Raw genomic sequence first — 27,240 nt, forward strand, 5'->3', positions numbered from 1 at the left:
CACAACGAGATACCACCTCACACCTGATATCAGAAAAGTAAGAGATAAGTTTTGGCAATTATGTGGAGAAAAGGGAACCCATGTACACTACTGGTGGGAATGTAAATTGGTACAGCCATTATGGAAAACAGTATGGGGTTTCTCAGAAAATTAAAAATGGGGCTACCATATGGTCTAGCAATCCCACCTCTGGGTATAAACCTGAAGGAAATGAAATTAGTATCTCAGAGATATCTGCACTTCCATATTCACTGCAACATTGTACTCACAATAGCCAATATATGGAAATAACCTAACTGTTGACAAATGAATAAAGAAAATGTGGTATACATTCACAACAGAATATTATTCAGCCACTAAAAAAAAAAAAAAGAAAAAAAAGAAAGAAAATCCTGCTATTTGCTACAATATATATGAACCTAGAGGACATTATGCTAAGTGAAATAAGCCAAACACAGAAAGTCAAATACTGTATGATGTCACTCATCCACGGAATCTTTAAAAAAAAAAAAAAAGTCAAACTCACAGAAACAGAGAATATAGAGTGGTGGTTGACCAGCGACTAGGGGTGGTAGTGAGGGAAATTGAGAAATGCGGACCAAAGAGTACAAACTTTCAGTTATAAGATGAATAGATCCTGGGGATCTAATGTTAGCACGGCGACTAGAGTTAGTATGTTGGTAAGAGAGTAAATCTTAAGTGTTCTCAATGCACGTGCACGCAAGCGCGCACGGGCACACACACACACAACTGGGAACTGGGAGGTGATGTTTTAATTACCTTGACTGTAATCATTTCATAATGTATATATTAAATCATTATCTTGCACACCTTAAGTATATATAATTTTATCTGTCAATTATACCTCAAAAAAAACGGGAGGTAAAAGCATTTCTCATTTTAAAAAAAGATTAAAAAACGAAGAGGCACCACAGGCTGGAAGAAAATGTTTTGTTTTGTTTTGTTTAAAGATTTTATTTATTTATTCATTCGACAGAGATAGAGACAGCCAGCGAGAGAGGGAACACAAGCAGGGGGAGTGGGAGAGGAAGAAGCAGGCTCATAGCGGAAGAGCCTGATGTGGGGCTCGATCCCATAACGCCGGGATCACGCCCTGAGCCGAAGGCAGACGCTTAACCGCTGTGCCACCCAGGCGCCCTGGAAGAAAATGTTTTTTAAGTGATATTATCTGATAAAGGCCATGTCTCTAGAATACATGAAGAATCATTACAACTCTATAATAAAAAGACAAATGACCCCTCAAAATGGGCAAAGGTTTTAAATTGACAGTTTGCCAAAGAAAACAAATGGCTTAAAAAGTACATGAAAAGATGCTCATCATTAGTCATCAGGGAAATGTAAATTAAACCACAAGAAACCACTACATATCCACTAGAATGGCTTTAATTAAAAAGACAGACAATACCAAGTTTTGGTGAGGATATAGAGAAAGTTTGTTTAGGATTGTTCTGTGGAACCACACTTGACAAATTTAAAACAAATTAGTGTCACTTAAGACACAGATCCCTGGCTGTCTGAATTTTCTGATATAAGTAATCAAATTTATAGAAATAATTTGACACTAATGAAAAAGAAAATACCAATCAACCTATATTAAACACTGCTTAAACATTAATGGTTCAAATCCACATTACCTTTTTAATAACATTAACTGTAATTCAGAGGTACCTGATAGAAAGACTTAAAAAATACTCCTAAAATAGAAATTACCTGAAAACTACTTTTACTATAACACCCTCAATACCCAGATTCAGAGATGGAAAATTAAAACTTTTGAAAGACTTCTTCATTGCAAAGCATATATATAAGAAAAAGAAATTAAACCTCCACAGTTGTCAGAAATAAAAAGATTACAGGAGACACCATTTCACCCTGCAAAATGGCAAAAATTATAATTTAAAAACAACCAGTGCTGTAGAATGTTTATTAGTACAGTCTTCTGGAGGTCAAGTTGGCAATACAAACATTTTACATGGGCACAACCGTTAAAACTAAAAATTCTGGTTCCACAAAATAATCCTGAACAAATTCTGCCGCGTACATGCAAAAATAGATATATAAGGGTATTTTGACATTTCCTGTAATCCAAAATATTGGAAATAACATAAATGTCACCAATAGAAAACACTTTAGTAAGTTAATGGTATGTCCACGCTATGATGTTTTATTTAAAAAGAATGAAGTAGGGGCGCCTGGCTGGTTTAGTTGGAAGTGTGTGACTCTTGATCTTGGTGTCACAAGTTAGAGCCCCATGTCGGATGCAGAGATTACTTAAAAAAATAAAATCTTAAGGGGCGCCTGGGTGGCTCAGTTGGTTAAGCATTTGCCTTCCGCTCAGGTCATGATCCCGGGGTCCTGGGATTGAGCCCCACATTGGACTCCCTGCTTGTCGGGGGGAAATGCTTCTCCCTCTCCCTCTGCCTGCTGCTCCCCCTGCTTGTTCTCTCTGTGTCAAATAAACAAATGAAATCTTTAAAAATAAATAAATAAATAAATAAATAAATAAAATCTGAAAAATATTTTAAAAAATAAATAAAAAGAATGAAGTCGTTTTGAATTTATTGACATGTAATGACCAGGATACATTATAAGGTGAAAAAAAAATGTATGCATAGAACAAAATACATGATCCCTCTTTTTAAGCTTGAACGTATAAACACGAATCAATTATACTAATGTGAATACACAGACAAACATCTGGAAAGATACTCAATTTTGTAACTAGTTACTTCAGAAGTAAAGGGTGGAACAGGATGGAGAAGATAATAACTTTTGTATTGCTTCGATTTTTAAAAAACAAGAACGTTATTTTTATAACTTAAAAAGAAATAGTGAAAAAAGAACTGGAAAGGGGCCATTAATACTATGTACTAGAGAGTTAAGAAAAACTAATCACAAGTATTGTATCTGTCAATACTCAAACAAAAGATGTTTCCACTATCTAGAAAATTGTTAGAACTGACTTTCAAAGGATGCTGATGACTGAATTACATTTCTATAAATATATTAACATCAGTGACCCCCCCACCCCAACCAATGAGATCACTGGTTCCTAGTAAATTAAACTATATAAGCTGATTATACATGAAAGTCCAATGACTGGAAATGAGTATTGTATCACTAAAAACCATTAAAGTTGATCAAAAGTAAAGTAAACCACGCTTCAAAGATGTTTTTGGCTATTTATTTTTATTTTTAATTTTTAAAGATTTCATTATTTGACAGAGAGAGAGCCAGCCAGCGAGAAAGGGAACACAAGCAGGGGGAGTGAGAGAGGAAGAAGCAGGCTCCCAGCAGGGAGCCTGATGTGGGGCTCGATCCCAGAACGCTGGGATCACGCCCTGAGCCGAAGGCAGACGCTTAACCGCTGTGCCACCCAGGCGCCCGTTTTTAGCTATTTAAACATTCCTTTGAAGGAATTTTTTCTTCAGTCTTCTTAAAAATATATATCCACTTGCCTGAAAACTCCATTTCCCAGTAAATTTCCCCACAGCAAGCATGAGTATTTTTCACTGCTTTGAGAATTTCAAAATCTTTTAGCATTTTCTATCTTGACAATGTTCATCAATGCCTCTGAAAGTACTTGAATGAAGAATGCTGATAGTAGGGCATAACCACAGTAGTTGAATTTTGTTAATTATGGGGTTTTAGGGTTAGCAAGGGTGTAAAAATGGAGGAATAATTAGTACATAACACATAACCTGTACTTTAAAATTTTTCTTCTAGACCAAAGACTTGTGCTAAAACACACCTACACACACACACACACACACACACACACACACACACACAGGGACTGGAGTGAAGAGCTATGTCAAAGGAATACATGAGTCAAATGAAAGAGCCCCCAATGCCCAAAGCTGGAATAAGTTGGGCAAGAAAATACAGTACTGGATTATAACCCAAAGTATACAATAAATATCCATGAATCCACACTGATGTAAATAAGTGACTGAATAAATAAATGCAGGAGAAGAGACAAACCTCCCACAGAAAAAAATTCCCAATAATTTACCTACACTCCACTCCCAAGGAAGTAGAGTGTAACTTCCCACCTCTTAATTGTGGGCTGTGCACAGTGACTTGTTTCCAAAAAGTACAGCATGGAAAGAGCTAAAAAAGAACGACCTTACAGTGGAGAAACCTGACAAACACTGCTAAGCCAGGTGATCAAGGTTAACATCAACAGTGTTAGGTTATATTGATAATATGCACCCTTAATATGACTGTGATGACAATGGCACTTTACCTGTGTGGTCTTCCTGCCAAAATACCATAACTCCAGCCTAATCAAGGGAAAAACATTAGACAAATTCCAATTGAGGAATATTCTACATAATATCTGACCAGTACTCCTCAAAACTTAAAAGTCATCAAAAATAAGAAAAGTCTGAGAAATCATCACAGCTCAAAGGAGCCAAAAGAGATATGACAGCTAAAAGTTAATGTGGTATCCTGGATGGGATCCTGACAGAAAAAAACCTTAAAACTAAGGAAATCTGAAAATAGATTTTAATGATACTATATCAATATTGGTTAACTGTGATGAATGTACCATACTAATACAAGATGTGACTGATGTGGGAAACTAGCTGTAGGGTATTTGGGAATTCAATGTACTGTCTTCACAATGTTTCTGTAAATTTAAAACTATTTTAGTAAAAAATTTATTAAAAAAAAAAATAAAAGATTTGTCGGGGCACCCATGTGGCTGAGCCGGTTAAGCATCGGACTCTTGATTTCAGCCCAGGTCTTGATCTCAGGGTCATGAGTTCAGCACTGTATTGAGCTTCACGTGAGCCTACCTCAAAAAAAAAAAAAAAGAGAGAGAGAAAGAAAAAAAAAAAAAGATTTGTATTTATAATTATTTTTAAGATCTGTACTTTTTTTTAAGGTTTTATTTATTTACTTGAGAGAGAGAGAGAGAGAATGCAACAGGGAGAGCGCGAGGGAGAAGCAGACTCCCCACTGAGCAGGGAGCCCAATGCGGGGCTCAATCCCAGGACCCCAGGATCATGACCTGAGCCAGAGGCAGATGCTTAACCAAATGAGCCACCCACATGGCCCCTAAGATTTGTATTTTTATTTTATTTATTTTTTTAAATTTTTTAAAAAGATTTTATTTATTTGAGAGAGAGAGGGAGAGCATGCGCAGGGGGAGGGGGAGAGGGAGAAGCAGACTCCCCCATTGAGCAGGGAGCCCAGTGTGGGGCTCAATCCCAGGACCCTGAGATCATGACCTAAGCCAAAGGCAGATGCTTAACCGACTGAGGCACTTAGGTGCCCCAGATTTGTATTTTTAAAAACTCTTCATTATTATACTCATTTTCATACCTGATATTGGCTATTTTTACTTAGTTATCAAACTTGATACTGGCTCTTTCAACACTGTGAACTAAACTTGCTAAAATAATCAGAAGCTAATACAGCTGGCCATTATTAATCTAAACTTGAGAATTTTCTCAGATAAGGCAAAAAATTAAGCAATACTGACATTCTATAAACTAATTTTAACATAAATATATATTTAAAATTGTAATCATGTAAGTTGCAACCATGTTAATTGTTATCTGACTGGCTCTCTTCCATCCTCCCACTGAAATATTCATAAAATCTCCCTTGGATATATGCAATGTTTAAATAGTTCTGGAAAGTTAAAATACTGACTAAAAATCTGTTAGGCCTCAGGATAAATTAAAGTAGGAAAAGAAGACCAGGAAGATGATAAGATGTTTCTACCTATCTGCCAATGGGAATCTTTACCTTAGTGATCTCTCTATTCCAAATTAGGTACCAAAGCAACCTGAGTTGTTTCCCTCCCCTTATCTTACTGTCTATTTGTACACCTCTCTTTCCAGATGCATTCAGGAAACTATAATTTCCAAGGATGCAAATGAAAAATGGAAACACAAAGACTGTGATGGAATCAAAAAGAACCAAAATACACTCTGAGGGAGGAGTTGTTTTTCATGTCCTGTTTCTGGCAAATAGATTGCTCAAATTATCCAGGAATTAATTTAAATTACCCAGACATGTTTTGTTTGGCTCATACAGTGTATGGGGTGTTTCCCCCAAGACATTTTTTAATTAGTTGCCAATATTTCAAAATTGTAATGTTATACTAAGAATCTGGATTTCTAGTTCTTCTGGAGAAATCAGAAGATCTAGCAACACCAGGCCAGAATTCCCACATAGCAACAATAAGAAGGCAGCCAGCAGTTAGTGAATCTGGGTGGGAACGCTGGTTCCTCACTGTTCTTTCCCTACGTAAGTCATTCATTTACTTTACATTCCTGGAGTTTGTAGACATTTACTGTCACTGCTGGCAGAGACAAAGAGTTAAGTAATGACAGTAGTTTTTAATCTAGAAACACCAAACTATATTTAGTCATCAGTAAATATCAAACATTTGTCCACAGAACAGTTCATCCAACAGCCCTTCAGCTGTAGATCTGGCTATGGATATATGTATTTTCCAGTACTAAGCGGCCAGGCCTTGGAATTTGGATATTTAGTCAAATGAGTTACTGGACAAGATGATTTTACAAAAAAGTTCACTGATAACTTATCACAATTGACCTGTACCCATAATCCACAATACTTTTTATGTATTTAAGTCAGAAAGAATGACAAATTGCTATATGTAGGCCACTTTTTACCTAAAAATTTGACCACTATTTTTATTAGGATGAGAAATTCAACACAAGGTAATTTATCCACTCACAGAATAACTCTTAAAGACCAGAGTGATGATGGCAGAATTGGAATCCTGAACTTAAAAAAACCACATACAACAGTCTTGCCCTATTTATCTACTCCATGAAGCCTTGCTGCTTAAGTAGTTAGGAAAAAGTTTTGAGTTCAAGTTTTCAGAGTAAATATGGGTTCAGGAGTACAGGAACTTAAAAAAAAAAGACTGCACTCAGCATAACAACGCAGCTTGTCTCTTTGGAGACTCTTCTATTCCAATTATCCTTCGCTAAATTACCCACATTTCCCCATTATTATCCACTTGAAATCTTATCTACTTAAGACACATCCACACATCCCCATAAATTATTCTAGATGTTCCCTAACAGAATTACACACACACACCCCCGCCTCTTGTTTCTAAGTTGGATAGTAAGCTTGTGTAATACTTAGAGAAATAGTAGAAAACCCTTCTTTCCTGCATGGCATAATGTTCCTAGAATACAAAATAACATTAAAGCATGCACTGTAGGGGAGCCTGGATGGCTCAGCTGGTTGAGCGCCCGACTCTTGATCTTGGCTCAGGTCACGATCTCGGGGGTCATGGGACCACGTCACCACAGACTCTGCTCTGCACTCAGTGGGGCGTCTGCTTCCGCTCTCTCTCTCCCTCTGCCCCCTCCTTCCTTGCATGCATGCATGTGCGCATGCTCTCTCTCTCTCTCTCTAATAAAAAATAAAACTTAAAGAAAGCAAAAAAGCATATACTGTAAATAAAAAAAGACTTGTGATTAGCCTGGGCGTTTTACCTCTATTAATAAACACAGAAAAGTATGTTCTAAAATAATACAAATAGTACATCAACAAAATTAAAATTATTAACTCTATTAAACTGCCACACTGTGTTAAATGAAGGAGCCTTTATAAATAAATAAAATAAAAAAAAACTTTTTAAATAAAGTTTGAAAAATAGTAACTTCTTAGTAAGATACAATATATAGTATATGAATTTCATGTTATATTTTCTTGCAGGGGCCAGCATGGAAGAAAAAAATGTATTTGACAACAATGTATATTATAAATTTTCTTCCCTATTACTCTTACTGTTGCAAAGAATTCTATTTTCCATTATGATTAGATTCATTCCTTGTAATTATCCTTCTCTAGTACATCACACTCCTACAGAATTTCACATGTCAAACAACAGAATAAAATACCATTCTTTTCATTTCAAGGGAGGAAAACGCCTATTTGTAACTTTACTGAAAAGTACTTTTTCCAAAAAAAAAGTACTTTTTCCTTTTCAAGAACATTCACTTTATACATAGTAATTATATCCTAAGTTTAAAAAAAAAAAAGGATCCTCTACAGAAAACATCATTTGCTTTTAAAAATTTACTTAAAATACTAACTAGGTAAATGTTCCACTGGGAAGACCATCATCTACACAGCCAGTGGCATCAGTTTTATCTTCAATAGTATCTTGACCCAAAGTTGTCACAAATGGTGAAATTGAAGCAATAGGTCCAGGAGTTAGGAAACCCCTAGAACAAGAGTCTAGTATCCTATTTTATTGATTTTACTTTAACATAATTTAATACAATATGCAGATTCATTACTTCTGCACCAGTATGAAAGCTATTAGACATAGATTTAACAAATTTTGCTATAGAATCAATAATCTATAATTTTATTCCTTCCTTCTTCAATTTCTGTAGATACTGTCATTTTCCATTTGAAATACGTATCACAGCTTCAAAGAAAACACTAGCACTAGGGTGCACAAAAGCCAACATATAAGTCAGAAATTCAGTATCCACTGAATTGAGAAAAATTTCTGGGAATGAAGGTAGTGTTAACACAACACTTCAATCAACTGCACAGAAATAACTACAGATACGTGTTAAATGTTATGAAAGATATCAGGGGATCTTAAAATTGGAAAAGGTATTGATTTTAAATAACCACAAGATTCAAATATGAAAATGATGAACAATCAAATTTACATGCCTACAAATAAAACATTTAACAAGTCAGTACTACTAATAAATTGGTCACAACAGCAGTTCTGTGTCTCCATGCCTTACCAGTCCTACATCCTCTGGGAGCGTGGGGGTGCTTTTCTTTTAATCCAATCTCTTATTTGGGTAAATTTTTAAAAGATAATTCACATGACTGTCATTTGCTAATTTATTAAAAAAGAAATGTCCAGGTGGAAATTTTTTGAGCTATCAAATATGCTAATAACTTAATAGGACTAAAAAGTTCTCACTTGATGTTTCTTGACTGTTTAAATTAGAGACATATTTAACTATGAAAACACACTTACACAATTATTCCATTCCTTCATCTCAACAATTTTGAGACCAGTGACTTTTTTTTAAGATTTATTCATTTCAGAGAGAAAGAGAGCATGCATGCAAGCATGCACACAAGCGGCGGGGGGTGGGAGGTGCAGAGGGAGAGGGAGAGTGGAAGCAGACTCCCCACTGAGGGCTGAATTCCAGGACCCTGAGATCATGACCTGAGTTGAAACCAACAGTCAGACACTCAACCAACTGAGCCACCCAGGTGCCCAGGGATCAGGGACTTTTAAGGATGATTCCTACACAGTTATAATCCCACTAGAATGAACAACTGCATTTTACAACCATGTTATTTTATTTTTTAATACTAAACTAAGTTTCCATGGACTAGGTGATGACCCAAATAATGCCATGTATATGAAGGAAAAAGTATTGGTACTAATCTACAGATATAGTATGTAATTTATTTTATTTTAGCCTACTGTATCAGGGTCCAACCAAGAAACAGGAACCACATGGTGACTTGAAAAGGGAAAGTTCCACTTAAAGAATTATTAATTATAACAGGGGAGTAACATACATAAATGTGTAAAGAGAAGTCTAAAGAATACCAGAGGGCTGAGTGCAAGTATCCAAGAAAAAAACATAGAAGAGGTCCAAACTAGGCTATGGACAAAGGAGAAGATGTGGTTGCAGCCTACTGGATGTCAAAGAAGTTTGCCAGGTTGGGCTGTCTGGACCTAATAGGCTGGTCAGTGAGCACACACAGGGAGATGAAACGTTAAGAACCTGACCCAGCAGTGCCTAAACAGGGAGGGCCAAGGAAAACAACTCTCTATGGTATAAGATGACGTGCAGGGGGAACTGGGGAATTAGCTGCTGGCTTTCCAGGAAGGAGACATGATGTTTATGATGTTCGGAGTTTGCAATGTACATGTCGGGGCAACTATGGTTAGATGGTCACTTGGGGCTAGGGCTGTGAGCTCACCAAGAGTGTGTTTATTATGGGCACTCAACCTGGGGCAGAGGACCACTGGATGTCCCCATATCTGTCCCACTAACAGTCATGCATCAGGAGCAAGAAACTAAAGCCCCTTCCTTGTGTAGTGTCCCTTCAGTATGCTCTACTAACAAAGCTGAACATCAATCAAAGAAGAAATGCTTAAAGGGTCAAGCTCCAATATCGCAGAGCAAGTAACTGAGTTGATTTAGAGCTGAGAGGGACTCTGATAACCCGGACACTTAATACTCAGGTATCTTCATAAAGGGTAAAGCATGAAAGAAACAATAAACCAGAAATACCCGCTACATTAAATTTGACCAAAAGACAGTAATTAAAATCTGCAGTCACATCTCCAGTACACTCTGAAAATGGGAAAAATAGGTCAGGCAGTTATTTAATAATTTATCTCAGAAACCTCAGCTACTCGTAGCACTATAAACCAGCAGTTTCCAAAGAAAGAGTATACAGTGAAATATAGAAGGGGGAAAAACTTCTTGTTCTATGGAATTTATCTAAAATGTAAATTTTATAATTTAGTATACAGACTCAAATAACTATATATGCTGTAATAGTACATATATGTGGTGTGTATGTGTGTACACACTCTCTCAAACTACCTTATTGTGCTATACTAACCCTTCTTCTTCTTAGGATGAAATTATATAATGCCTACCCCATGAGATAAAGTGAGGTGAATGACATAGGCACGATGATGTAGCATTAGGCTACTACTGACTGTTAGAAGGATATGTTAGAAGGAAGATCATCTACTCTGGACCACAAATGACCATGGGTAACTGAAACCACAAAAAGTGAAACAGAGGATAGATAAGAGGGGGACTACTGTGTCTATAAACATATACAACTTATAATTAGACATTCCTATATTGAGGTTTCATATTCAAATGTTTACTGGTAGAATACCCAATTAAAAGCTGCTTAAAGATCACTGGTGTGACAATGACCCTACTTTTCTCCAAGAGTTTTAGGTACTTCTTTTTGCCAAATAAAGAAACAAAACACATCACAAATGCAGGTATTTTTTTCTTAATCCAGTAAAATAAAGAAATTATCTCAGTTATATGTGGAGGAAAAAAGTTGTATGTGGAGATTAGAAACCAATTTCTTCAACAAGTTGCTCCCATTACAGTTCATAAATACGTATGATTACCTTTAAAAGACTCATACATTACTCAAATAAATTCAAAACTAATAAAATTCCCACTACTGCTAAACAAAGAACCCTAATTAACACATTATTAAATAAGGCTATTACGTAATCTCCACTACAATAGTAAAATGCTTATATTCATTGTTCTGCTTTCCTGATAAATTTAGTTTTCAAATTATTAAAGTTTACTATTGTAAATTCCTTCTGTACCCTTAAAAAAACAAACAAACAAACAAACCTACATAGTCCTTCCAAAAAGAAAAAAAAAATGTTTTACTTAGTTTGGGTTTTGCTTTTCCTGTTTTTGTTTCGTTTTGCTGTTGTTGTTTTAAAGGCTCCACACCCAGTGTGGAGCCCAATGCAGGGCCTGAACTCACAAAAGTGAGATCAAGACCTGAGCCAAGACCAAGAGTCAGATGCTTAACTGACTGAGCCAATCAGGCACCCCTCTTGCTTGTTTTTTAAACATTAAATCCTAGTTACTTGACTTAGACAAGTTACTGTACTGCTTTGCACCTTAGCAATCTCATATATAAATAGGAATAGCAACTCTATTTCAGAGGGTTGTTGAAGATTAAATGAGTTCCTCTCTCTCAATCTCTCCCTTTCCTGCCCCAACATACATACTCACTCTCTTTCTAACACACACACACACTTTCAATAGTTCCTGGCACATAGCCAGCATTTAATAAATATAAGCTATTGACTACCACTGATCATGTACTCATGTTTGCTTTATAAGAACTCCATTTGACCAAACTCAATACCTGGCCGAAAACAGATACCCAATGTCAGAACTGAGATGAAATAAGAGTGGTCAGAACGAACTTAATTTCAGTAAGTAACAGCCTCTTATAAGCACAGAATTTACTCTCCCCTCCAATAATTAAAACCACCTATTCAAGGGAAAAAGAAGAGACAAACATCCAACAAGATTTAATTACCTATGATTCAGTAAAATAAGGCATGGCCCCTGCTTTTTTTTTTTTTTTTTAAGATTTTATTTATTATTTTCTCTGAGGAGTGCCCAGGTGGCTCAGTTGGTTAAGTGTCTGCTTTCAGCTCAGGTCATGATCTCAGGGTCCTGGGATCAAGCCCCGCATTGAGCTCCCTACTCAGTGGGGAGTCTGCTTCTCCCTCTGCCCTTCCCCCCCACTCATGCTCTCTTTCTCTTAAATAATAAAAATATTTAAGAGAAAGAGGGGGGGAAGGGCAGAGGAAGAGGGAGAACCTCAAGCAGACTCCACACTGAGGGCGGGGCTTGATCTCATGACCCCGAGATCATGACCTGAGTTGAAACCAAGAGTCCAAGAGTCATATGCTTAACTGACTGAATCACCCAGGTGCCCCCTGTCTCCTGCTTTTAAGAAGTTCCAATCTGGGGGTAAGGTGAGGAGACAAATGCAATCATAACACAGAGAAACTATGATAAAAGCCAGAAAAACATACAGTCTAATATAAATATGTGAAATGTCATTAAATCTATTTAGGAGTGTAGGAAGGCCTCCTTAGAAATTAATACCTAATAATTTTATCACAGATTAAGGGAAAGAAATATGTATAGACATCAGGTTTATAAAAGGAGGAAACACTAAAGGAAAAAGCTAAAGCCAAAGCACAGACATGAGGGAGGATATGAAAACTGTGGTATAAGAACAAAACATGAAGCTCTAAGGCTACAGAGAAGTAAGGAATATGGCTCCCCCATCAGCGAGGCTGGTGCACTGGGAGCCAGGTCATGAAGGTCATGAAGCCAGGTCATCCAGCCAGAGAAGACTACAGGAAGCAGCACATGAATAAAATCAACTGAACTTGGTGACTAGATTGTGGAGGTGAAAGAAGTTAGAACTAAAAGTGACTCGAGGTTTCAAAACCTAAATTTAAGCGTGAGTGGGGGCAACGTCACCAATACCAACAGGCCTTCTGTTTGGTGGGGAGTAGAGGAATGTAAGGGAGAGTGGATGAGTTCAATTTCAAGCATGTTTAATTAGAAGTACCTACTGAGCTCCATGAGGAAGAGTTCCGTAGGTAGCTGGAAACAGGAGCCAAGACCTAAGAGCTAAGAAGAATATAAGGTCTGAAAGAATGGATAGATACCTGGAAATTCTATCCAGACCAGGTAACAAGGGATGCTGTCAGAGTGAAAGACTGCTGAAGATTAGTATGTAAAGCATGGATTATCAACCAGGACAACATGAGTCACTTTCTGGTAAGAGTCCAATCTCAGACATGACGATAAGGTGAGAAAATGGTTGAGGCTATTCACGTAAATGCAAGGAAGAAAAGCACATTTGAGGAAATGTCACACACACACCCTGCAATTTTGGATCTAGTCCTTCTAAATACATTAATTTTAGCTAATAATTACTGTGCAATTCCAGCAGGTGAAAGGAAGAGTCAGTAGAGATGACCAAGGAGCAGTCACAAAGGTATGAGATTAGGAGAGCAGTGTGAATAAGCTGAAGGGAGATGAACTTAAGATGGGATCACAAACACTTTAAATTCCAATAGGGGCTGAGCAGGCATCCACTCCAGCCCATAGCCATGAATGAGTGCAATACTGCCAGATCTTCTGACTTTCCAAGATAAGCCAAACATCCATATTTCAATACAAAAGTTTGTAATTTTTAAACTCTGGACAATTACGTTTTCTTAAAAACAACAGAGTCACATAAAGTAATCTGAGCTGGTGGATTGCTACTTGGCTCTATAGTTAATGTTAAGTATCACAGATATGCTGAGCAAGTGACCTTTAAAACAACATTTTCTTTAGTATGGTGAGGGGTAGAATCTAAACTGCAATGGAAGGTAAGAAATGAAGACAATAAATACGGTACCTTTCTAAGAAGCATGGCAATAAAGATTAGAAAACCAGTTTAACCCCCCCCCCCCATAAGGTAAGAAAGGTCTCATATGTGAGTGAAGGGCTTAAAGAAAACAAAGAAATCTGAACATAAATGACCAACAAAGCAAAAAGATGAAAAAGACATGCACGCTCTACAGGTTCAAGGACAGAAGTGATGGAAAAGAAAAATGACGAAGACACAATAAAAGTGGAAAGGTGCTCTGAGAGGGTGGGGAATCAACTGCACAGATAAAGAGATCCACTTTACAGGGAACAGCCACTTCTCTGGAAACCTACGGAAGAAAATGAAAGATCCAGAGAAAAAGAAATGAAGACTGGGGGGAATGTGTAAGATGGTGTAGGTCTTCTCCATGAACTCAAAAAGAATTAAATGTTAGCATGGAGTATATTTGTGGAAGTGTGCTTAAGGTTCACTATTATTTAACTTTATTGTTCCTCTGATAAGGTACAATTTCTCTATTCACACTATATACATGTCAGTGCCATGCTTCCAGAGAAATAAATGTATTTTAAATATCAGGTACCAAAAAATGTGTTTATTTAACGTGTCTTAGTAGGTAAAACAAAAGTAAACAGCATAATTAAAACTCTTTTAAAATTAAATAGACTATATGAAAGTTCTCAGTGATGGCTTTATTACGTCTCTAAGACAAGAACATTCATTATGTTCTCCAGAATACAGAGAAGAAAGCAGTAAAATGAAGAAAAATAAGGGAAAAAACCCATACCTGTTTAAGAAGAAAATAATGTCAGAAAAGTATGCCTGAACTCCCTTTACAACCTCTGGCAATGGTACTGGTATATGCTAGATTAGTACTTCTCAAACTTTTCTGCAGAGGTAACTTTTCTGTTTTACACATCAAGATATCAAGTAAAACTTTGGGGTCAAGGGAAAGAATTCCCTTAACTTTTTTAAGTTTTAAAACCACTATCTAGATGACAATAAACTAAGGAGTAGTTTACTAAGATTAATGTTCTTTTACGAAGGAAAATTTCAGATCTAGTCTTCTTAAGTATATTAACAGCTAGCATTTACTGTGTACTTCCAGCATCGTAACATGCAAAATGCTCACCAAACATTATGCCTTAATCACAACTTTAAGGCAGATATTACCTCCAGTCTGTAGATGAGAACACAGACACAAAACCAAGCCTGAAGTCCATAAGGAAGTAAGGGAGTTGTAATTTGAATCATAGTTCAAAATCTGTACTTTAATATGTAATACTACCTTCTCTTATCCCCAGCCTCTCAAATCCCCAATATAAAATTATGGAATTTTAAAATTTGGAAAGGAAACGTTTCAATTGTAAAGCTAATAATCTTCTCCTGGTACATTGCACACATCAAGTTATCTCTCTCCCACTCACACCCCCAAAGTCAAAAGAATTTTTTAATAATTTATTATGAAATAAAATTCCACCTTCTCTAAAATACAGACTTCAAAAAAGTTGGTAGATCGGTACTCTGTTATTTTTCAAGGTGATGGTTAATAGATGGCATTGAATATGACAGAATTATTGTTTTCAAATTAAACTAGGTCATTATCATATATAAAACATCAAAGGTATTTCCAAAGTAGTCTCTAAGTGTAAATGAAAATGTTGCTTTATATTATAACAATCATTTAAAATAATTATGTCTTTGATCAATTCTGACAACGAAGGTCTGTAACATTTCTATTTCAAGGATAAAGAAGCAAAGAAAAGTTAAGTAGCATGCCAAGGGACTTTATAAACAATTTTGTGAAAATTAAAACCAGTGTCCTAAGAATCCCAAGACTTTAATTCACAGTATCTAATGGACTGTCAAGCAAAGTATATATGAAAGACAGGATGTAAAGAGTAGGTTTTTTCCATTAAGTAAAACAAGATCTACAGAAGATGATTCTCAGGGTGGGCGGGGGTAGGGGGGAATCAAACACCACAAATGGTTTCATTCAAGAGAAGTAAATCCTCAAAGGTCTTTCTGGTGTTAAAAATAATTTCTCTTTGGCAGCGTTTGCAACACCAGGTCACCTTTTCAGAAATATTTTATAAATAGGTCACAATATTGAATATGCTAAGTATGACTTGACAACATACTCAGTTTTACATAATAGGGTGAATCTTAATTACTAAAGAAACAGCAATTATGACATGAGCATTCAGAACTGCTTCCTATAAAATATCTTCATGCTGACCATGAAGTGCACGATCAATTTGTTTGAGGATATAATTTTATTCATAGTATCTGTTGTTACATGCAATATCCCATTTTAGGCTGGGAACATTTTTTTTTTAATTTCCCTAATAGAGCTTTACAATAAAGTTATACAGGGGCACGTGGGCGGCAGGTTAAGTGTGGGACTCTAGGTTTCAGCTCAGGTCATGAGATGGAGCCCCAAGCTGGGCTCTGCACTCAGCACAGAGTCTGCTTAAAGACACTCTCATCCTCTCCCCCGTGCCTTCCCCAACCCCCCTTGCCGCTGTAAGGGAGTGCGCACTCTCTCTCCCCTTTTCTGAAATCAATCAATCTTTAAAAAAATAAAACTTATGCAAATATGGTTTGGATAAGTTGTGGTAAGTCAAAAGATCAAACTACTTAAGTATCAATTTTAGTATTTTATTAAACTTCATGTTTTATTCTTTTGAAATATAATCTTGTGAAAGTTTTGTTCAAAAATTTAAAATAAAAATTTGTATTTTTCAGAATATAAATTGACAAAATGATAATGCTTTTGAGTTAAACATAATGTTTCACATTTTTTATTGATGGAGATTTATCATATTTGCAAAATTAGGGAAAGATCAAGAATATGTACAAATGTTTACACAGAAAATACAAAATGTAAGCTATTAATTTAGAACAAATAAAATTCTAAGTCCCTCATTTTGATAATGGCTCATCTAAAAGTAGTAGTAAAATCATTCTTATTTAACGAAAATAATTTTCTCTCAAAAATCACAAATATCGGCTTCAATTAACTTTGGTAAGCTAAAATTACCACAGGAATTAATTTAAATATTTGATATGCTAACTTTCTAATATCCCTATAAAATTGTTTGGGATGGGAATCCAGTCAATTATTAATTACCACTTTTAAATTTAGATTACCTCTTTTTAAATATAAAACCTATATCTGAGAGCTATGAAGTTAATATATAATGTTGCCTATGTCAGTTATTAATAAGGATGTCAAATGTTCCACATTAACACACTGTCCAGATATTTTAACTGCTTCACTTTAGCCATTTAACCAAATATCTCAGCCTTCTTAAACAAATGCCTAAAAAATTTAACATTTTCTGATGATTCAGTGTCATACTAAACAATTACCACATAGTAATGATGAGATCCTAGGAGGCAATTTGGATAAAGTGAAACATTTAAACAAATGGAACGGTATTCAATCCTATGGTCTCACAGGTCTTCAGAATAAACAATTCACTGTTAGTAAAGAATCTAACAGTGCCTTTTTGAACATTAATTCTCTTCCTCTTCAATCTTAGTCCAGCCTCTCTCTAACTCCAAGCTTCATTCTCGCCCCACCTTATTTCTTCAAAGAAAGCATGAGCTAAAGATCTTGTTCAGATTAGAGAGGAGCTCATATCCAAATCCATTTGGCTTTCCACTACATAACACTTCTCCTCTAAGCAAAATCACAAAGGAAGTAAAACAAACAGGTATACTTGTGAGGAATGAAGAGACCAATTTCGATGGAGCAGAAAGTTCCTGCTGAACAGTGAAAGGATGGAAAAAATGTAAACAGAGCAAGTAGAGCCCTGGGCTGAGGCTTAAACGTGTATGTTATCCCACGCACCAGTATTTCTCAAGTTGGGTTCCACGGTCATAATGCTGGGTTTCCAGCGTTCACTGTAAGAAATTTAAAACTGTATTTAAATTTTGATTCTCCTCCTAAAATGTAAGAATGTTCTGAATCAGCTAGACTAGAAGGCCACCTTATAATTCAGGACTGCCTGCTTACCTTTATGCTTACTACTAAACTGAGCACAGTGATCCCCCATAAGTAGTTTTCAAACTGTTGGCTATAACTATCAATGGACTATAAAATCAAGAGCAGCTTTGCAAAATAATAATAAATAATAAAATAGAATGCACCATACCTAGTAAGGATAAGTACTGTTTTGTGATATTTTTGTTTCAGTGTGACAAGTTGTAAAGTTAAAAAAAAAAAGTTACATCTTACTATAAGCTGATGTCAAAACTTGTAACTCTAAGATCTAAAGACTCACTCTCTTGGGTTTCTGCAAACTCAAACTTGAGAAAACACTGTTACAAGTATTGGACTGCCAATTAGGTAGAAAGATAAAACGCAGGATACTGGGGACTTTCAGAAATTGAAAGTAAGATTAAAAGCAAGTTCATCAGTTACAAAAAAAAAAAAAAAGAAGAAGAAGAAGGCTAAAGATTAGGACCTAGGATGCTATTATTGGACTGCACAATGTTCAGACAGCACAAAACACCAAGCTGAGACCAGATTTAATATTAAGGTAAAGAACTATTGTAAATAAAGAGGTTGTTCTACAAATTTCCCAAAGTCTGAGTGATGTAGTGGGGGCCCCCTTCTTCTGCTTAGAGACTGAGATTAGAAAACGGGACTGGAAATGCCTTTAGCCAATCTAAGAGAAAAGGAACAAAGAGATGTGCTTTGATTAGAGAATATGGACTGACAAGAAAAAAGCAGAGGCAGGGCTACAGAGAGGAAAAATTGAAATCTGACCTATAAAAGTGTCTGACATTGCAGTGGGGATTAAAGAGAATGGGGATATGTGGTAGACTGTTATGTTATAAAAAGAATCACATCTCCTTGTACCCAAAAGAAGATGGGTTTGACCACTTGTACCCAAAAAGACCTTGGCAAACATGACACAAGCAGAAGCTTAAAAAGCAGTTGTGCAACAGAACTTGTTCTCTTCTTGCCATGTAAAGAAATTCCAGGTTACCTTACTAGATGGTAAGAGTGGAGCAAATGAGCCAACCCAACTAAGGAACCTTGACCAACCCACCTGACAACAAGACAAATGAGTGAGACCATTTGGGACCATTCAGCCCCAGACAACCTACCAGGTGACTGCAAACCACCCAATGGACCCACAGACTTGAGAACAGTAATAAAAACAGCTATTCTTCTGGAGCACCTAGCTGGCTCTATTGGTAGAGCATGTAACTCTTGATCTTGGGGTAGTGAGTTCCAGCCCCACATCAGGGGTAGAGCTTATGTAAAACAAACAAAAACCCCAGCTGTTCTTCTAAAGCCACTATGTTTTGGGGTAGTTTGTTACACTGCAATAAAATGGATACAGGATACTTCAAGAAAAACCAAAGTCGGGGGGTGCCTGGCTGGCTCAGTCAGTAGAGCGTGTGATTCTCAATCTCAGGGTGTGAGTTCAAGCACACACTGGACATGGAGCCTACTTCAAAAACAAACACCTAAGGTTGTAGCATTGTGAACTTCTTTTCGTCTGTTTCAGTGTCCCAAATTTAGAAGGGTGAGTCTTTAAGCAATATAACCATATATTATCTATACTTAAAAGATTAATTAAAATTCCTTCATTTGGATCCTAAACCCTTACTCTGGTTCTAATCTACCTTTTCTATCCTATTTTTCAACCCAACCCCTGACCTTTTCCTCCACGATGCCAGTTTGAGGTTGTTCCGTTTTTCTGAGTGTTTATTCCCACCCTTCCCACTTCTGTTTAGTTACCCAAATTCATTCAAGACTCAATGTAAATAAGTTTTCCTTTCCTGATCAATTTTTACTAAATTAATTTCAAAATGCTCTTAATTCACATTCCACTTATTATTATTTATCATTAGACACTTTACCATCTAATATTATTGCTTAACTGTTAATATATGCATCAAATTTGTAAGAGCTTCGAAGGCAGAGATCTCCATAGTTCCCTTAGTGCTCCCACATGAGGAATTTAATTACCTAATTAAAATAAATTAAGAAAGGGGCGCCTGGATGGCTCAGTCAGTTAAGCGTCTGCCTTGGGCTCAGCTCATGATCCCAGAGTCCTGGGATCAAGCCCCACATCAGGCTCCCTGCTCGTTGGGGGAACCTGCTTCTCCCGCTCCCTCTTCCTGCTAATCTCCCTGCTTGTGCTCTCTCTGCCAAATAAATAACATTTTTTAAAAAATGAATAAGAAAAAATATATGTAATACTGAATTTTAACACATCTTCTTGGCTAAATATGCTTACTCACAGATTAAGTTTTTGTAAAGTGAAGTGAAGGAGGAAAAAGTAACATTTTTCTTCTGAGGTGCACTGTGCAACTCTCAATGCTAAAAAAGAAATAATGAATCAAGAGATTCTCCTGGAAACAATACATAGTTAAAAAGTTATATGGGGTATGTAACAAACCCATTGATAAAAAACAAACTTTCCATTTTATAAATGAAGCTCCTCCCATAGTGACTGGTTAATTTTATGAACTGGATTTATGTGTGGGAGTTGGGAAAAAATAAGGTAATTTCTCAACTTCGACAGAATTTCAAGGAAAATAAATACGGCAGTAGCTTCATATAGTTAACATATATTTTCAAAAATCCTTGGTTTTGCAGGTTAGTCATATAAAATATTATGAAGGGCAACTGCAGAATACATCTTATCTTCCTCCATTTCAATTTAGGACCAGGAAATAAGTGTCAAGAAGGAGGCAAGCAAAATTTGGTAAAGTTTTCCTTTGCTAAAACTGGTATAAAGCATATTCTGGAAAGTGGAATTTAATATCTCCAATATGCAATCATACTAATTATGAACATTTAAAAAATTACTTCCCTTGAGCATTACCTACGCTGTTAAAGTTTAAATGACTTATTACTCCCTCAATACCTAAAGTAATTATCACTAATTAACAAGGCAGCCATCCTTTCTTCTGATTTGAAGTGTCCTAAAAATTAACTTAAGATATCCTCTAATAATCAAAAGAAAAAAAAGTCTAGTTTTTGAGGAAAGTGAGCATTTTCAGAACGTTGCCACTATAACAAAGCTAAACAGAACATGGAGATAAAAGAATCAACTTGTATCAAACAGATGAAACAAAAATATACTCTGAAATATTTTAACTACATAATTTAAATACTCAGCAGCTCTCCTAACAGTTTTACTTTGATTTTTGCTTCTTATTCCAAGAAGGCATCAGTTAATAAAAGCACTAAGGTCCATCTCAAATCCTATCTCAGTAAAACTTTCTCTGATACCCCAGGCAGAAATGCTTACCTCCTACTTTGAACAATTTATTGAAATTACTATATGTAAAATTAACTTATTTCTCTAAATACCCACTAATAATTAACTGATTAAAGACAGCCATAGACTGGAATTATTAGTGTTTATTTTTTTTTTAATTTTATTTATTTATTTGAGAGAGAGTGAGAGAGTAGGAACGGGTAGGAGGAGCAGCAGACTTCCTGCTGCACAGGGGGGAGCCAGCTTCTCCCTCTCCCTCTGCCTGCTGCTCCCCCTGCTTGTGCACTGTCTCTGTCAAATAAATACAATCTTTTAAAAAAAAAGCCTCAGATTTACAGGAGGAGCTATGGAATGATCTCAAAGATATATTTTTTGGTGAATAAAAGCAAGATGCAGTGTACAGTATGTCCTCATCTTAATTTTTTAAAAAGAGCTAACATGTATTTCTGGAAAGAGGAATAAAAAACTATTAGAGGGACTATCTTTGTTGGGGGTGACAGGAGGTCTGGATAGGAAGATCAAGTTTTTGTTATATGCCCTTTCTCTGTTTAAATTTGTAAAAAAAAAAAAAATTCAGTAAACTTCTTTTTTTAAAGATTTTATTTATTTGCCAGAGAAAGAGAGATGGTGCACAAGCAGAGGGAGCAGCAGGCAGATATGGGACTCAACCCTGGGACCCTCGGATCATGACCAGAGCCTACTGCAGACGCTTAACTGACTGAGCCCCCCAGGAGTCCCTACACTACACTTTCAATTTAAAAAATAGAACAGAAAGTAAATTTGTTAATGACACACTGCCTTTTGACACCTCTTCAACTGTCATCTTGAAGTTTTATTTAATTCTTATTATTTTATATACTACAAAAGTCCTCTGTATCTTACATCCCCTAACATCTAAATCTAGTCTTTGCATTAAATGCTTTCTTAAAAGTACAGAATTTTAATTATATCAAAAGGTCAAATCTGTGCTTTAATCAGGACAGTTAAGTATGCTGAAATTGCTACCCTCTTACCCCAGTAAAACTGAATTGTTTTAGTAATTGTTTAAGTAATTGCTTGTAATTTCTACTAAGGAAGTAGAAATTTTCTTGACCTCTCAAGCTCTGTGTGAATTTAAATATGGTTGAACAGCATTTACCTGGACCTGTTCTACATCAGCTACGTTTCTTAATATGATATCTATATTATCTTAACATGAAAAGATCATAACAACTAAAAAAATCTTAATATATTATTTTTCTTTCTGTTCAGTGTTTTCTCAAAAGAACACTGTGGGTATTTAGGTAGAGGAATACATTTCAATGAGGTGGGACTGTCCTAATCACCTCAGAAAATTTAGTATCCATGGCCCACGGGCACTAAATGCCAGTATCACATCTGCAGACATTGCAATGACAGAACTGACCCCACATATTTTCAAATGCCCCTGAACAGAGAACTTCAGGGGAAAAAGTACTAGGCAGTTGAGAAACACTGCTTATATGAATTAAAGTATGAAGTATCTGTGTGTATGTGTGCACTCGTGCAAAATACAAACATATTTCCAAAACTGCAATCCAATCTTTTAAAACAATTATCAGCCACCAAAAGATAAATAACCAAAACCAGTCACAACTCATGTATTAATCAACCACTCATCCAGCCTTGTATATAATGTTGTCAACAACTACTATGCCCTAACAAATCATTCTTCAACTATTACAATGGCTTAACTTTTTAAATGAATAATTACTTTAAAATCCTTTTAGAACAATTCTTCTATTGACATGCTTCGGTTTAAACTCCCAAATAAAAACCTTCCACTCTACTGCACTGATCTCCTAAATAAAAGATAGATCACATTTTACAACAATTAGTTGTCTACCTTCCTTCAGAGACTGTAGGCTCCTTGAAGCCAGGGACCATGAACATGACTGGCCCACAGTGTAGATATTCAATAACAATGCTGAGTGAGTGAGTGAATACTGACCCCGTCTAATACAATAAATAGTCCAAGAAGTTCCAATTATAATCAATTTTTATGTAATGATCCTTACACAAATAAATGCAAGAAATTTTTCTGGTTATCCTATATTCTTATCTTATTCTAAGTCGATTTTAAGAAAATCAATGAAGTAAACTACATTACCCAGATTAAAGCTAGCTAGTAAAGATTTATAGAAATTTGAGATTTTTGACAGGCACTCCTTTACACTCATCCCCTACAACCTTTACCTCCTCCTACTTAAGCTTTAAGCAAATGTCCAGGTAAACAAGTAAAAATGGGGCATACTTCCAACACAATATAAAGAACAAAACAATACTGTTAACAGTAAGAAAATCTTAATGTCTTTTATTTCTATTTTACTTCTCAGAACTCAAGAAATCTGTTATATTGTTCTTCATTCAAAAAGAAAGAAAATCTATAAACTAGTAATATGCATAAGCAACTTCTTTGTAGGTTTCACTATATTCTCCAAAACTCATCTGCTGAGGTAAAAATTCAAAATACATAGTTCATTTTTTAAAACTAATTCATTTTTTAAAATAAATGCAACAATAAGGATTACACAAGCACTAAGTGTTAACAGGTATAGATATTAAGTCTGAAGCCCACTAACTCTAACAAATATTTGTTCATCTTTGCCTTTCTGAAGCATGTGAGTATCAGTTTTACGGAAAAAGCTTACAAAGAAAACGCTAATCTCAAGGTTCGAAACAAGACCTAATTTCTAGCTCCTAGCATTTCAAGTACCATTTTTAAATGGCTCCAATAAATCCTTTGTTAACCACTGCTTTGCTCAACTCATATCAGAATGTTAATAATGGCTAGGATACAATTTTAAAGAAACAATTATGCTTCAAGTTACTGCCCATCTGACCAAATCACTAAAACAGATTATTAGAGGAAAAAAAAAAAAAAAACATTGCATTTGTTCTAGAGGGGATCAAATATCAGATACATTCTGTAACTGTTCAAGTAATGGAGATTACTTTTAAATGTATTTAAATTATTGTGGGATTTTAATGCATGAAATATTTCATTATTCTTGAAATCCAGAAACCCAGCATTTGTTTTATTACTGTTTCCTGCAGCACTGGTCAATAAAAACTATTTACCTGTTATAAAACTAATCACTTAAAACACAGTAAATTCCTTTCATACTGATAAAAAACAATGATGTTTCATCCACTAAAAATACTTTTTAAAGTGATAACTTTGATATTGCATACACTCAAAAAGTCCAACCTGCGTGAGATTCCACTTTCCCAGAATTATTAATCCTGCATATAAATATTGCTGGCCAAGAATATTTACAGTAATTAGCTTTAAACCCATCAGTGGATGTAGCTATCTGAAAAGTATCTTTCAGCAAAGCTAGACTTTAATATTTTCCAGTGGCTAGAGCGGACTTTACTTATAAAAGAAACACTTCCTTTTATGGGTACTTTAAGTATTCTTTTACAGCTAAAGTAAATCTTTATATCTAAAAGACCAATTAACCATGAACTGGCACTGCCAGGGTAGGTCAAAATGGCAAATTTCAACAATTCTTTAAAACAAGGATTCAAGGGAATGATGGAATCTGCAATTTTGCCATACGTATTCATCAGAAGTTTATTACCTTAAGTGGGGAGCATTCACATTGCACAGACTCCTAGACAAGTCACCACTTGATCTCACAAAGTTTTTTTTTTAAGATAATGAAGTACTACCAAATAACTAGTGACAATAGCGTGCATACATTAATGGAGAATTTTTTGTATGGGTTCGAGAATCCCTCATCTTCTAAAGGAAAGATTTCTGAACACTAAAAATTAAGTAAAAATGTAATCTATTCCGAGATTCTAAAATAGTCCACCCATTGTTCGGCCTTAGGGTATCTTTCCAAAACAAGTTCTCTATAATGATACAATGACAAGTTAACTCTAAATGCGACCTGTATAAATTGCCTTTTTCCTCGACACGACAATCTAACCAAAATCTTCACCACAGCCAGCAGCAGCTGCTTGAAATTTCAAACGTAACTGGAGGGTTTGTAATCAGGTCCAAATGTAGACCCAAACTCTCCGATTTCTACCAAGCAAACAGTGCTTTTAACATTCCAAATCCTGGTTAGAGCGCAGTTACCGGAAAGCAGTGTCCTTATTCAAGAAAAGGAAGGAAAGGTCTGAAACTGACCTGAGCACAGGTCCACAAGGACCTCAATCCTCTCCGTTTCACCAGGAGGCCAAATAGAGAAGGCTCCAAGTAATAGGGGCGGTGGGGAGATGGGGGAGGAAGGGCAGAGGAAACCGTACTTCTCGAAGGGTGAAAGCCAAACAGAAGCTGACTCTGGGAAGCCGCCCCACGGGATACAGGGAGAGCTCCTATCCTCTACCGAGGAGAGCAACCTTTACCATGGAAGCGGTGCACCAGCAAGCAAACGCAGGAAGGGACAACCTCTTCGCCCCCACCCCCGAACGTCTCGGCCGGCTAGAAGGGGTCGGCGAGGACTGTTCCTCGGAACATCAACAAAGGCCCCTTCAGTCCTAAGGCGAAACTCGAACAACAAAGGCCGGGAGACAGCGAGGACCGGGCCGGGGGCGGGACGGATGAAAGCAGGGGGAAGCAAAGGAATCAAACCAGTGGGGGCGGAGGCCCGTCGGAGTGGGAAACCAGAGGCGCAGAGGCGGGGGGCGCGGTAATCCCCAGTGCACAATAAGAGGAGGAGGAAAGAGAGGACCTGGCCTCCATTCCTCCTTTACCCTCTCCCTGCGGCAGAGAGGACTCCAGTCCTCGGCCGTCTACATCTCCTTGGCCTCGGGGACCGCGCAGTCCCGAGTTCGGGGAAGGAAAGGGGAGGGGGGATTTTCCGCCCTGACCACAACTCCCTTCCCCCAGTCAGGAGCTGCCGACAACAACCGCCACAACGGCAGTCACACAAAGGCGCCTTCCTCGTACTCCCCGCTCCCGCCTGGGCGGCGGCGCCAACGATGCCAAAGAAGCGACGACCACCGCTCAGCCCCCAGGCGCTCGCTCGCCCTCTTCCCCCTCTGGCTGGGGAAAAGGGGGAGGGGACCCCCGGGCGCCCTCACCTGGCACAGCTGCTGACAGTACTCCGTGGCCGCTTCCACGGCCGGCACGCGGCTCTCCCGCAACTGTCGCTCCAGCTCCTGGAGCCGCTCGCCCAGGCGCTGCAGCTCCGCGACGCAGCCGCCTCCGCCGCGACTCAACCTCTCCTGCTCGGCCTCTTCGTCCGCCATCTTCACACCCCGCTCCGTCGCGTACGCACCTGGGTCACGTGATAACACAATGCCACGTTCGGCGGGGTCACGTGCCGGGCGCGCTCGCACGCCGCCGAGCACGTACAAAGGGCCCGATGGGGAGGATGGGGGAGTGGGGAGAGTGGCGCGAGGGAGCCCGAGGGAGGTGAAGGGAAGGGGAAAGGAAGAGGGCGGGGTTGGGGCGGTGCGGAAAACCGCGGTTTAACTTACCCCGAGCGGGAAGTGGGCTGCAGCGGCCGAAAGGGGCGGGCCGGTGGAAGCCTGCTGTCGGTCACGTGGGCGCCGCGACTAGGGGTGGGGGAAAGCCTGGGGAGGGGCTGCCCTCTCGAGTGTCCCGATTCCGGTGTAGCTTTCCCCAGTCCCCGAAGTATTCTACGGACATTTGCCCCAGTTCCCCAAGAGGATGGGCGAGAGAAAGCTCTGGGTGGGCTAGGGCAATGGCTGCATATGCGGTTGGCCTGTAGGCAATCCGGAACAGGGGAAAAGGGAGAAGGTAAAACCTACCCATGGACCGCAAGCGTGAAAGCCAAAGCGGGACTATGAACTGTCAAAATTGTCTCTGACTTCTCACCAGGCGGGGGAGGAGGGATCTAGTTTTGAGGTACCAGATCTCATCCCACTAGGCTCTCCTCTTCAGCCCCAAGAACGCCTCTCCCCTGGAAACACAATCTCTAGGGGGTGGAGGCAACAAAGAAAAATAACAATTGGATCAGAGCAGAATGAGGTTCAAATCCTCAGT

General features: G+C 37.6%; 1 protein-coding gene across 1 annotated transcript in view; it reads right to left on the reverse strand.

The window, feature by feature from the left end:
- ZNF292 (zinc finger protein 292) overlaps positions 1 to 26,613 on the reverse strand; it is an 89,489-nt gene extending 62,876 nt beyond the window's left edge. Inside the window, exon 1 of the mRNA XM_026511846.4 lies at positions 26,313 to 26,613. Within this exon, the coding sequence (XP_026367631.2) occupies positions 26,313 to 26,480 (168 nt within the window). The 5' untranslated portion in view covers positions 26,481 to 26,613. The remainder of the gene's footprint in view (positions 1 to 26,312) is intronic.
- Between the last annotated feature and the right edge of the window lie 627 nt (positions 26,614 to 27,240).

This window comes from Ursus arctos, unplaced genomic scaffold, assembly GCF_023065955.2.
Source record: "Ursus arctos isolate Adak ecotype North America unplaced genomic scaffold, UrsArc2.0 scaffold_13, whole genome shotgun sequence".
Lineage (NCBI taxonomy): Eukaryota > Metazoa > Chordata > Mammalia > Carnivora > Ursidae > Ursus > Ursus arctos.